At 48.6% G+C, this 13,984-nt stretch overlaps 1 protein-coding gene across 1 annotated transcript; it reads right to left on the bottom strand.

Moving 5' to 3' along the window:
- Positions 1-1,028: 1,028 nt before the first annotated feature.
- On the bottom strand, positions 1,029-6,032 carry ZDHHC22 (zDHHC palmitoyltransferase 22; the record flags this gene model as incomplete). Its single annotated transcript, XM_080618545.1, has 2 exons — positions 1,029-1,294; positions 5,471-6,032. The coding sequence occupies 2 exons, from the start codon at positions 6,030-6,032 to the stop codon at positions 1,029-1,031; spliced, it is 828 nt and encodes a 275-aa protein (XP_080474671.1).
- Positions 6,033-13,984: the final 7,952 nt, after the last annotated feature.

Raw genomic sequence — 13,984 nt, forward strand, 5'->3', positions numbered from 1 at the left:
AACATCTTTTTGTTTGTTTTAGTGCAAAGAGAAGCATCCTGACCGGCTGGAAAACCTCCCCATCTGCTGGGATTTTGAGCTCTTCACAGCATTAATGGTGCAGGTGCCCCTGCAAGAGGGTGATGCATCAGGGTCCAGACACATCAGCAGGGCTCCTGGCACCCTCCTGTGTATCCACACTTCCTTCTCTCTCTCTCCCAGGCAGGCATAGCCTGCCTCATTTCACAGCTTCTCAGGCACAGCCTTTCCATTCTCCTTTGCGGTTTCCTCTTCTTGTGCCTCTGTCTGATTGTGATTTATCTGCTTGCTGCTCCCTGTCAGAAGAGCAGCTCTGCCTGGACTGTGTCATTGGGCAAAGGACTACTAAAAATAAGTAGCAGAGCTGCAGTCCTGACATATCATTGCATAGGGAGCAGATCAAGAACGGAAATGAAAAATTCTGAATTTTTGTTCGTTTTCTTCCTGATTTTCTAGCCTCTGGAGAGGTTTACCTGCCGCATTAGCCATGTGCATATCCTGCTCCTAGGCAGCTTAATTGCATTGCAGTTCTGTCATTAAAGGCTTTTCAGTACTATGAAGTCACCTCAAGTATATAGGAGCCAAAAAAGGCACCCTGCAAATCCCTCCTATGGAACAGACACCCTTTTTGCAGTCTACTACAACAGCTGAAGCTCCTGCTGTGGTTCATTAGGGACTGTACAGGGTGGCTAATGCGGCTGGGGGCTGGAGGAGTAAGGCAGGAAGCCACAGAAGGGTCTGACTAATTTTTCTGCTAGTTCACAGACTGTTGCCACATACGCAGGTGCAGTGATGTGACTACTAAGCTGCAGTAACTTTTCATCTATGTGGTTTGTGATCTTCTTGTTAATATGCTAAATTTATTCTATTTGATAACCAGTCATTTCCTCCCACGGAGACTGCAATCCCAAGAGATGGAGTAGCCCAGCTCTTTAGTGATCCAGGAGACAGTGGGAGAGAAGAGGGAAGCTGGTGTGTGCATGGGATACACGCACACGTTCCCAAGGATTTTATTTCTCTTTCTGCCTACGGCAGTCACTTCCCACGTTCAGCACAGGGATGAGAAGTCCAAGCAGCCACCTCTTGCCAAAGACCTCTTGCAGGTTCTCCCTCCAGGGCCGGGCTCTTACCATCATTCCCTTCCGCACCTGGTACCGCGTCTGCCCACGAAGGATCAGCAGCATCTGGTGGCAGCAGAAGCCAGCGCAGGCCAGTCCAATCCCAAGCCAGAGGTAGAGCATGAGGATGACAAACATCTCAGAGCTAAGGAGAGCTCCTGCGGGACATGAGGCAGGGGGAGGGAGGACAATAAGAGAAAGAGTTCAGACACACTTCCCATGCCAGTGTAACACTCAGCCCCAAGACAGGCTGCCTATATTCTCTCACCACAAGCACGGAGCTAGGAGCAAGACAGGTTGGTTCCTCTAACTGTGTAAAATTGTTTCCTTTGTAGCATCTGATGCAATGGACCTTGCTGGGGAAATAGTAAAATGATAATAGCCTCCATACACTTCTCCTTTGATGTTATTGCTGTTATATTCTAGATTACAGGGTCAAATTCAGTCAGAAGTGAAACACGTCTGTAAGACTTCACCACTATTTTGAAGACTGGTTAATTTATTTATGGATCTACTCCCTCATCACAGTGAATCTAAGATTTCTAGGTTCCTTTCGAAAAGAGATGTGGGTCCTACAGCATGTAGATGCTTCTAGAAGCTTTACCGTGTGCATTAATACTGGTATTGCTTTTTCTCTCATATTGCTATGTGCATGTGTGTACATATATATATATATATAAATTTAAAGGAAAAATAAAACAGAAATTACTTTCCTACCATTGGGCAAAGGCAGTTTTCATATGAATGCAAGAAGCAGAAACAGAAAACTTTCCAAAATACAATCCAAATACCCTTTTTAAAGCTGCTGATAGAATACTCAAAATACTTTGCAGGTCAGAAGCTCCTAATTCAACAGCTTTTGTAGTATGTATTTATGTTGAATATAGTTAAATAAAAATAGCCTGTGGGCCCCTTCCTCTACAATGATTTTAGAACTCCTTTTGGAAGATATTAGTATAATAGCAGGTATCACTGTGTGACCTTTCAGTGCATAGGCAGATCTAAACCCATTAAAATAATAACTCTGTGTGTGCATATGAATGTGTATGCACATATATGTTGGTATATTATTAAACATCCATATTTATACTCAGGCACAGAAAGCAAATTAAATGTGTGTCAATACTGGTATAAATAGCTGCTGTCCTCTCACTGGTTCCTGTGAGGCTTAGCAAGGAAAAAGCTCTCACATGCTCCTGTCCCTCTGAAAGACCATGGGGAAACAGGCTCAGGCAGGTAAAAGCTGCCATTGCTCTAAGGCCCTACAAGAGCATTTCTTCTGGAGCAGGGATTACATGGAAGGTAGATGTGTGGTGCATAAAACAGGTACATGGCTGCTTCAGTTTTAAGTTCAGTGCAAGTGTGGCTGGATAAGCATCTCTTGCCTCTTATACAGAAGGCTGGATTAGGTGGTGTCATCTGGTTTTGCAATCTGTGAATCCCAGTTTCTCCACCTGGCAGTGCTGTAAGTGAGAGATAGGGGCTGAGCCGTGACAATCACATCAAGCTTTGGGCTCAGCTAGCAGGCTTCTCTGAGGATGATTTGTAAGGACACTAACTACAGCCTCAAGCTTTCAGAGATCGTCCTCACTTGAAAAGGCACAGGAGTCATTCAGTTTTCTTCCTAAAAGCAATGTCATCTTTCCCTTCTCATTAGATGCCGTTCAGCTCAGTGGGCTTTGTAGGCAATACAGCAAGGGAAGAACAAGCCACATGGGATGATGACATATGCTCATACTAATTCCGTCAGAATAACTTAATCTATCAGGTAGATAGATTAAGCTAAATATGGGCTTCTCTGCCCCTCTTTTAGTGGGACAGATATTTGTTCTTTCTTACAGCTCCTATTCAGGTTGGATTTGGAGAAAGATAGCTATTTTCTTTAGAGCCTTTACAAGGCAGCTATAAGCTTTATTTCTATGAGCTGCTGAAATTTAACATCAAGAAAGTAATTATCCTTGATTCCCCTTGCAAATATTAAGCATCTCTGAGCCATGCTCTTCAGATACATGATTTTTTTCTTCAGGTTACCTACATAAAGCATTTTTTAGTATTTCTTTTGTGGGTCCAATCTGACCTGTGTTTACAAAAGGGTTCTCCATTTGCCCATCATCACCACAGTCCATTTTATTCTCAGATTCACTTTTGCTTTAACTGACCTGGTGTGATCTCAGTCTTATTGCCATACATTATCTATGCCAGAAAAGCTGAATCACAGGCTGAAGTTATAGACTCTAGGTCAGATTCTGAAATCCACATCCAAGCAAAGTCTGGGCAGAATAAGCCAATTGAAAATTTTCCCAGCATGAAAGCAGTGAACACTCGGTTGACATAAGCCCAGCAGATTCACCCTTCATCATCCTTTTAGTCCCCATCCAGTGCAGAGGGCATGATGGAGAAGAAACATAAAGTTTTTTCGCTACTATAGCAATGCTTTGTTTAGATCCTATAACACTAAAGTAATAGTTACGTTAGCTGAAAAATATTATATAGACAACTATTCCAGGCTGTGTTTTTCTTTCCAAACTGGACGTTAACTGTGCCGGTAGAAACCCAGCAGGCCCTGCCTCCCAAGCAACCAAGACAACTGTATACTGCTCTGTGAGGCAGCGGTTTTCACCCTGACGGAGCTAGAGGTTGGGTGGGAGCTGCTGCCTGCAGAGGGTGTTCTGGCTCCCAGCCCGTGTCCCTCTCAACCATTGCCCATGTGCTGTCTTTGGCACTGCACTTGCTGACACCAGAGCTGGGGCACTTCAGTGGCTCTTCAAACACATGCCAGAACCCAGCTCAGTGCAGATGGATCCTCAGAGTCAGAGAGAGAGAACTAATTCCTTGATAATCTCCTCCCACATCCCTGCTCTCCCTCCCAGGCTGCTGTGCTGAGCTTAGGCACAAGGGAAAAACATTCCCAGTGTTTTTAATGTTAGTGAAGCTCATGCAACATTATTTACAAAAATTCTTCTACTTGGAAAAAATGGCTCCATAAAAATGCCATGGCAGGATTTTGTGTTTATTGTCTCTCAGTTATTACCATGACAAATCTGCTAATTTGCCAAGTAGAGAGATATTTGTTTGTTTTCAGATGGCAATCCTGCAAACCCAGCCTGGAATCTGAACAGCAAGCTGGGGCCTCTCTGGCTCCTGTATTCCCAGCAGCAGAGACTCCACACTCATATCCCATTCAACATTTCTGGTGACAGTGCACGAGCCAAAACAGACTCCAGGCCCTGCTTACTGAAGCTGCAAAGCTAAAATATATGGGATATATATTTTACTCTAACAAAAGCTGATCTAAGCGTGTAAGACATGAGCTGCCTGGGGGAGAGGGAGGCAGAAATGGCATTTCCAGCAGTCACTTCCAGAACAGAGTAAGAGTTTAGGCTGTCAGCATAGCCCCTTATCTGAGACCAGGTTTTATCTAGCTCTTGGTTTTGGAGAGAGAAAGATTGAGGTTGGAGAATTTCAGGGCATGTTGAAAGGTGAAGAAGCACAGGAAGAGTTATGGGAGCAGAATCAGGAGGGGGAAGGGAAAGGGTTGTGGGGATTTATTGAAAGGCAGAGAGAGAGGGGAAAGGGGGAGAAGCAGAAGGAAAAGCAAGGTATAGGGACAAGGAGAAAGAGATATTTGCTTTTGATGTGGAGCTCTTGCAAAGAGAGGCATAGAGAATTTTCCTTGGCTGTTTGTGGACTTGTGTCCCAGATCCAGGTGACAAGAGAGGTCATATTAACTCCTCTCTTGGTTTCTGTTGCCTGAACCCCAATTCTCCTGTGTTGAAGAATGGCAAGATCTCAGTACATTTGTGCAGCCAGGAGGCAGGAGGTTGGTCACAGTGAAGGGGGGAGTGGACCTGAGTGAAAAGAATGAGAATATCTTGACTCGGATAAGGGGAACCTGCAGACTTTTAGGATACAAAAACCTACAGTCCTCCCTACCTCTGCATGCAGGCCAGGCAAAAGATAGCCCTCACCTGCAGTACAAAGAGGAAATCCCTCTCCTCCATCTAATTGCAACACACTTCCTGCATGACAGATAGCCCTATTCTACCACCAGCAAGCTGGCTATGGGGCATTTTCCAGAGCCTAATGCGTTAGAAATAGGGTTGTGTCTGCAACCCAGAGTAAGTCCCAGCCTCTATTTCAGGTGAAGCAAAGTCCTTTGCAAAGGCTGTCTCTAGCCTGCAAAGAGGGATGTGTTGAACACAGACAATTGTCCCTCTGGCCCATTTCCCCACCACAGCTCCCACACACAGCTACCAGAGGAAGATCACATCGCCTGCAACCCAGGCATCTGGGAGGAGGAACATGCTCCTCATCTCTGAGGAAGGAGTCCTTACCTGAGAAGAACTGGCTGATGGAGTGAGGCAGCAGAGTGAGGAAGGCCAGCGGGTTCGCAAAGGACATGGAGAGTGCAGCAGAAATGTAAGCCATGCCTGCCACCAGGGAATCGAGGCAAGCCAGGGAGGTGTAGAGGCAGAACATGATGAAGTTTCGCATGTTCCTGCTCCCAATGCAGTTCCCTGTGAAGAAACAGTGGTGGTCATGCCTCTGGGTGACTCTGGCACACAGTCTACAGAAGTGTGCGCTGGGCAAGGCTGAACCAGGGGACCTGCTTCCATCCAGCCAGTCTGCCACCACTTCGGCTCCTTTGCCCAAGTTTAAGCCCTTGCCCAAGTCCTCGGGGGAGCTCTGGATCACAAGGACGTAGTTGCCTAAGGCATTAGCTGAGAGGAAGAGGAAGAGGGCCCCATGCAGCAGAGCAGGAGAGAAAAGTGGGGTGGTGGAAGGGTCTCTGAACATGCTGGGGATGAAGAGAAAGATCTGGAGGACGAAGGTCACTAGGGAGATGCACAAGAAGTAGGCTGGAGCGACAACATTGAGCAACCTGAGAACTAGCATTGCGGATTACGTTCCTGCAGGGGAAAGCAAGGAGAGAAGGAACATCACCGCTCCGGCTGCACACTTCATCCTTCCATTTCCTGCCGGCTCTCGGCCCCTCTGCCTCCGGGAAATGCCCTCCGGGGGCCGCTCTCAGTCGCCGCCGCCGCCCCACGGTCGCGGCCGGGCCGGGACAAAGGAACAGCCAGTGGGCAGTGACCGCTCTCCAGCGCCCGGAGGAGTTCCTCCAGCCCGGCGGCTGCCGCGGGTACTTGCAGCCGCGGTGCCCCGGAGGGTCTGCGGAGGGTCGAGGAAGCGGCGGCGCTCGCGGTGTGTCGGCGGTGTGGGCACGGCTCTGCTCGCCGAGCAGAGTCCCTCTGCCAGGCGGGGTCAGTTTTGGTATTGCATGCGAGGAAAAAAAAAGGTGGTGCTGGAGGAGGGGGGAGTGAATTGAAAAGGCGGGGGGGGGGGGGGGGAGAGAGGAGAAGGGGAGGGGGGAGAGGTTGCTCTAATCCACTGCAATACGGATCAAATCCAATGCTCTAATTTATCCTTTAAAGCCACGGGTCTACAGATTACCTCTATGACCGCTGCCCTGCTCTGCACGAAATTAGAAAATGCACAAAACAGCTGGTCAGGTGCTGCTCGGATGCAACCTGCGGCTCTGGGCTACCGAGCCGGGCGGCCCCGCAGCCGCAGACGCGGCTCCGGTCGGGCACGGCGCATCCCCGCTGGCCTGGCGGGCACCCCAGACCCGAACCCCCGGCCCCGGGGCTCAGCCTGCATTGCCAGGGAACAGGAAAGCCCGGGGGACCAAACGCAGCGGGGAGACGTCCGGGTGGCGGTGTGAGTTCCCCGGCACATCGATCATCCCCTCGCCGGCACCCCCAGCGCTCCTCAGCGCTGAGGTGCCTGCAGAGCCCCACGGCCGGGGGGTCGGGCTCTCCTCGTCCCTGCGGCGCGGGGGGCTGCACGCCGCCACCCTGCAGTCGCCTTGTCCACAGGCGCGGCGGCGGCCGCCCGGTACCGGCGTGTCTGACGACGGCGGAGACGTTGCTCCCGCCCGCCTTGGCGAGCCCCCCGGCCATGCCGAGATCGCAGCACCAGCCGAGCCGGAGCACAGCCCCGCGTCTGCCGTGGACTCCTTCTCTCTCTCGCTCTCCCTTTCCCTCTCCCTTTCCCTCTCCCTTTCCTTCTTTCTCCCTTTCCCTTTTTTCCTGTCCCGCCCGGTTCGGCCTTGTGCCTGCCGTACCCTCTCGATCCGTGTTTGTCTCTGTCCGTCTCTTAGCCTGTCTCTCTCTTCCTGTCCTGTGCTTTTCAGTCCCTGTCCTCTCTTCTCCCTCTCCTTCGCGCTCTCTCCCTCCCTCCCCAGACCTGTTCTTGCCAGGTCCTCTCCCTCTCTCGACTCTATCCCTCTCGGTGTCCCTGTCCCTGCCGGTTTCCCTTTCCGGCCCGACCCCCCCCGACGGCCTGGAGCTCTCCTTTCAGCACCACCCGCACCTGCGCCGGGTCCCGCCACCTGCCCCTGGCTATGCCGAGATTTGCCCGGGGCGCTGAGGTTCTGACAGGCCCACGGGGAGAGCAGAGGGGTGGAAAGGGACCTCCTGCTCTTCCCAGCCAGCAGAGCATCTTTCCTCCCCGCAATGTGGGTGTGGGAGGCAGGATGAGGTTTCAGTGTGTCTCCCTATGCCCCATAGCTGCCTCTGCTGGAACCATCATCTGAGGCAGGAGGAAATCTGAGGGAACATCTCTGCAGGTTCAAAGCCTCCCTGGGTTTGTAGGGCACCTTTGCACAACAGCAGGTAGCTAGGAAACGATTTGAGCTGGGCAGGTGGTGCCTGGGTAGCGTTGCATGCTGGTAGAAGCCTTGCAGACGTGTTTGCCCTCTGACAACTGCCCACCCTCGCCCTGCTCTGCCCACCTACACAGCCCTCATACTGTCTACACAGACGCAGCCTCTCACTCTCCTACACACCTCCGTGCGGCACCCTCCCAGCTCAGATGAAAAGCATCCCTGTCTCGCTCTACGGATGAGCCACTCACGACAGAAGAAAGGGAGAGAAGAGGGCTGCTGGGCTGCAGCTTTGCCCCTGGAGGCAGGCAAACTCTGCCCCGTCAAAAGTCAAAGAAAGATGTGTTTAACCAAATCTGAGGTCCTGGGCTTACTGGCCAGCCCCTCAGCACAGATTCTGCTCCTCCAAAAGAGACTCTCCCTTTGCCTGGAGGTTCAGAGCAAGATTGAAAGATGTTTCATGTCTCAGCGTCTAGGGAGAGATGCCTGGAGGAGAGGAGAGTGGCTGTATTTGTCTCCTGCACAGGTATAGCATGGAAGGTGGTGATGGAAACCAAGTGTTTCAGGGCTCTTCATCAGACCTAACATTTTTCTCCCCGATAGCTTCCATGATTCAACATTTCTGAGAAAAACAGTGTCACTAATACAAACAAGTGCAAACCAAGCCTGTAGGCACTGGATCTGCAGTGACGAACCACCGAGAGACACCTTCGGCGGAACTGGAGGGAAAGCTGCTCAGAGCTGATCCAGCTTTCACTCCCACCTCCCTCATTCTCCTGTCACAACTACTGAGAATAAAAATCTCCAATGCTCCCTCAACTCATCAATTTAAAGTAGTCTGAGCCTTGCAATAGAGATACAGGACCCAGCCTGGGTTTTATCTTTGCATAAGCAGACTGTGTTTTCTCCATGTTTTAACAGCTTACATCAAAATACTAATAACAAAAATACAGAGAAGCCTTTTCATGTCATGGAAGACTGACTGAAGGGACTGTGTCTCATGGATGACATTAATCCTGCCTGCATAGGGAGTGTCAGGAGCTGTAACCAAGTGGAGGGAGGGAGAGAGGAAGGAAGGAAGGGAAGTCATAGTGAAAGGGAAGGGATAAGGAAGGAATAGGGAAGGGAAAGAATAAGGAAGGGAAGGAATAGGGAAGAAATACGGAAGGGAAGGGAAGGGAAGGGAAGGGAAGGGAAGGGAAGGGGAGAGAAAAGAAAGGGAAGGGAAAAGGAAGGGAAGGAAAAGGGAAGGGAAGGGAAGGGAAGGGAAGGGAAGGGAAGGGAAGGGAAGGGAAGGGAAAGGGAAGGGAAGGGAAAGGGCAAGGGAAGGGGAGGGAAAAGGAAGGGAAAGAGAAGGCAAGGGAGAGGGAAGGGAACTGAAGAGAAAGGAGGCGAAGGAAAAGGGAAAGGAAGGGGAAGGGAGGGGAAGGGAACGAATAGGGAAAGGAAGTGAAGGGAGGAGGAGGGAAGGAATAGGAAATGGAAGGGAAGGAATAGGGAAAGGAAGGTGTTGTGGTTTAAGCCCAGGCCGTAAATTAGAACCATGCAGTCTACTTCCCCCCCCCCACCCTTTCTTCCCCCTCCTGGAGGGACGGGGAGGAGAATTGAAAGAATGCAACTCCCATGGGTTGAGATAAGAACAGTCCAGTAACTAAGGTATAACACAAATCACTACTGCTACCACCAATAATAATAATGATAAGGGAAATAACAAGGGAAGAGAATACCACCGCTAACCGACTGGTACCTCGCCCCCACCCCACCACGATCCAGCCCTTCCAGGAAACTCTCAGTTCCATCCTGGGCATGACGTGCTGTGGTATGGAATACCTCTTTGGCTAGTTTGGGTCAGGTGTCCTGTCCCTGCTTCCTCCCTGCTTCCCCCCCTCCCTGGCAGAGCATGAGACTCACAAAGTCCTTGGTCAGGGTAAACATTCTGACCAGCAACTGAAAACATCGGCTTTATCAGTACTGTCCTAGGCCAAAAGTCAAAAACACAGCACTGCACCAGCTACTAAGAAGGAAAAAAAAGTGACTGCTACTGCTAAACCAGGACAGAAGGGGAAGGGAAGGAATATGGAAAGGAAGGAATAAGGAAGGAATAGGGAAGGAATAGGGAAAGGAAGGGGAAGGGAGGGGAAGGGAAGGAATAGGGAATAGGGAAGGAATAAGGAATAGGGAAGGAATAGGGAAAGGAAGGGAAGGGAGGGGAAGGAATAGGAAATGGAAGGGAAGGAATAGGGAATAGGGAAGGAATAGGGAAAGGAAGGGAAGGGAGGGGAAGGAATAGGAAATGGAAGGGAAGGAATAGGGAAAGAATAGGGAAGGAATAGGGAAAGGAAGGGGAAGGGAAGGAATAAGGAAAGGAAGGGGAAGGGAAGGGAAGGAATAGGGAAAGGAAGGGAAGGAAGGGGAAGAGAAGGAATAGGAAATGGAAGGGAAGGGGAAGGGAAGGAATAGGGAAAGGAAGGAGAAGGGAAGGGAAGGGAAGGAATAGGGAAGGAATAGGGAAAGGAAGGGAAGGAAGGGGAAGAGAAGGAATAGGAAATGGAAGGGAAGGAATAGGGAAAAGAAGGGGAAGGGAAGGAAAGGAAAGGAAAGGAAAGGAAAAATCCATTTTCCAGTGGAACAGAAGAATGGTGAAGCAGATTATCCCCCCCCCACCCTTCTTTTTAAGATGCTCCTGCAAAGTGATGCTTATGATCTGTCACTGTCAAAATACTGGCTTCGTATTTTAGGGTAAAGTAAAAAAAATAAAAAATAAAAAAAATGTGATTCCTCTCTCAGTGCTGTAGTGTTGATATGATGAGCTGTTGGCAGGACGGGGGAGAAGTTGTCTGGGGATGAATTTGCCTATGCACATGCATGTGTATGCAAGAGAGAGATGGGTAGATAAGGAAATGAGCACAGGGAGTATATGAATAAAAAGAACAGTAGGTAATTTGGAGCGAGCATCAGAAAGTAACAATATTTACTGCAGGAATTTGATTTTATCCTGCTGTAAAACCAACATCATGAGAGAACTTGGATGTGTGGCACTCAAATATTATCTCCATTTTCCTTCTCTGCAGAGATAGAGTTCCCTTGGACAGAGTCTGCTTGTGACCCATGAGATGGAGTATTTCTCCATCCCACCTTTCAACCATAGGTAAATCACTTCACCCATGTGTCAAGATTTTCCTGGTTTTTTAATAGGGTGGAGATCATGCTGTATGCCTTTCTTTGGAAAACCTTGACAGCTGGGCATAAGGAATGCCTGTAAGAGCAATTTATTGTTGTTATTGCCTACTGTGTAGATGTCCTCCAGAAATTAGCACAGCATATCACAGCCAGCCCCTCTCTCTCACCCCAGACTTGACATTGCTGTCACCATTCTGCTCTCCCCTGTGGCCAGCCCGGGGGGGCTTTCTCCGTTATGGGCCCTTTCCAATATGTCCCTTCAGCAAGCAGGGTGAGAAGGCACTGGGATAATCTATACAGCTGTCATCTAACTGGTGTTTTCATCTTGTAGTTCAGTAACCTGTGCTACACTTGATGATGACTGGCAGTTGACAGTTTTGGTAGCTTGGTTCCCAGATCTCTGAGTTGCCTGTGCTCAGACGTTTTAAGCAGAATAAAATACAGTTCCAGTGAATGCCATGCTCTGATACAGCCTGTTCAACATCTTTCAAGGTCTCGCTTTAAATTGCATCCCAAATTATGTATAATTTCTTCCAACTCTAAATGTGCATTGCCTCAGACAGCCCCATTAGTTTAGCATTCATGATACAGTCTGATGGTGATTTTTCTCTGAAATGAGTGAGTTAATTTCTGCTATTTGCTGTGATCATTCAGAAGAAATTAATGGTCTGTCGTAAATCCGGTGCTGCTTGCCTTAAATTATCACTTAAGTACAAGTCTTATCAAGGTTTTGTGGGCCTCTTTTATTTTTTCTTTTTCTTTTTCCAGTTATTTAGCTTTCAAAATGATCAGATCCTGAAGATCTCTGGTGGTGGAGGTTCTCCACCACCTCCAGGCAATCCATTCAGTTCACTGTTATCCATCCAGAGTATTTCTTCATGCCTAACTCGACACATTCCCTTGTAGCAGTCTAAGGCTTTAGTCCTTGCCTAGTGGCTACAGAGAAAGATGAACCCTTTCACTCTTCAGTCTTTCACATACTTGAAAGTGGCTACCATGTCTTCTCTAGAGGAAGCCACCCTTTTCCCTCAATCCTTCCCCTTGGATTGTGTTGTGGAAACCTCTGAAGAAAAGACTGAAAGACCAGGGATATTGGTAGTGTTGTTCAAGTACTTGAGAGCAGAGGGACCCCAGCACTGAGGTCAGGCTCATCAACAGCAGACTTTAAGGTAGTCACATTTTAATCATTTTGATGTAGATCGCCATTTGTAGTGTATCAGTTCTGCTGGGGGGTTCAGTGAGGAGGACGCTTACTAACAAGAGGAGAGATGGTAACTAAATGCTTGACAGATGGGCATGACTTTAGCACACTGTCAAGTGTGTGCTGTGTCTCAATTTATGACTTAAGCTACTGAAACTCTTTTTCAGCTCCCATCTGGCCAATCTTCACCTGCCCTTCCCTCTTCCTTCTTTCAAGGACAGTGCTGAGACAGAGAGCAGTTTTATATAGCCATACCTCCTGCTTCAGTATGCCGAGCCTTCCCCAGGCTGGTACAGCTGCTCTTTTCCTCATTACAAACCTCTCAGCTTATCATTCAGTGTAAAACTAAGCTAGGGTGTAACGTTTGGTGTACAAGGTGTTTATGCAGGGACACATTATGATTCCGATAGTGACATGCTTTGAAAACTAATCCAGACAGTTCTAAAGTAAATGAGTAAAATAATCTCCCACCCAATGACATATCCATGGCTTGCTGTATCTTTGTATTTGAGAGACATTTTCAGGTCAATAAGCCATGTGAATGAAGAGCAGAAATGGAATTCAGAGGGGAAAAAATGCACCTAGAACCCAGCTCTTCAAAAGGGCTTGTTCTCCACCTTTCCCCATGACAATGTTCTTTAGCAGGTAGATGTCTGCACTTCAGAAGACAGACTGAAACGTTTACTGACAAAGGGGTCAAGCCCCTCCAAATGACGAATAAGTTCTTGAGTAGGCTGTAAAAGACATTTTATGTCTATCAACCAAAACCTGCCTTCTGAACATCTAAATAGCAGCCCACTGCACAGACCAGGCTGTTGTTTTTGCCAGAAAGTCCAAGACTCTGGTGGCCCCAGTAGCAAGAGCACCAAGGGTATATTTAGATAAGGAAAAAACTTGTGGCTTTCTAAGATGTGTCTTAGGGGTCTCCTAATTCACAGTATATATATATATATATATTTTAACTGGACTTGGTATCTACACTACAAGGAAGGCCATCTTTTAAAACATTAGCTAATTTATTTTCTGTGCTCTGCCTGAGCTAGCTACATGGGCCTGCTTCTCCTCCTGCAACCAAGGAGCTGCCACGATGGTTGCATTCCTCTGATGCTGGTGGTGACTAACAGGAGGAGACCTGTGACTGCGGGATACCTTCTATTTACAGGTGCTGAACAAGGAATACAGAGCTATTGTTACAAAAAATCATAGAGCAGTCACTAACATTGACTCATCCTGTGTAAAAGTCCTTATGTGTCTCCCTGTCCTTCCTAGCCTATCTCCCTCATCCCTGGAGTCATATAGACATCTAAGCATCTTTTTGGGAGCAGATGATAAAGACCAAATGGACAATGTGTTTCCAAGGAGCTGGAATACTGCATTGTTGATGATGCTCTCGGCTGTTCTAGCTGGCCTGTGCAACAAAGCACCAGGCCTGCTAGAAACAAGTGCACTAAGTCACAATTTAGAGTGTGCCCTGCTGCGTTAGGAAAGCTGTCACAAAAATCAACATTTGGCTCCGTTGCTGCTTGCTGGTGGTGTCAGGAAACAGACTTTTGCAATTCAGTAAAGTTCAGTGTGTCAGAGTGTAACAGCAGGAAGGAAAAACGTTGAGGACAGAAGGGAAGGGACTGTTGCAGGCCAGAAGGGACTTACGGGCCTTAGCTCAGCCCAGGGCTGTTGTCCCTGGCTGTGGTGCATCCACTCCTCCATCCCCTTTGCCCTGCAGGTGACCCTGAGCCCTGTCTCCATAATAGTGCTGGGAGTGTCACCCCAAGGGGCCCGAGATCCTTCCCTTCAAGTGCT

This window comes from Psittacula echo, assembly GCF_963264785.1.
Source record: "Psittacula echo genome assembly, chromosome: 5".
NCBI classification, from domain to species: Eukaryota; Metazoa; Chordata; class Aves; order Psittaciformes; family Psittacidae; genus Psittacula; species Psittacula echo.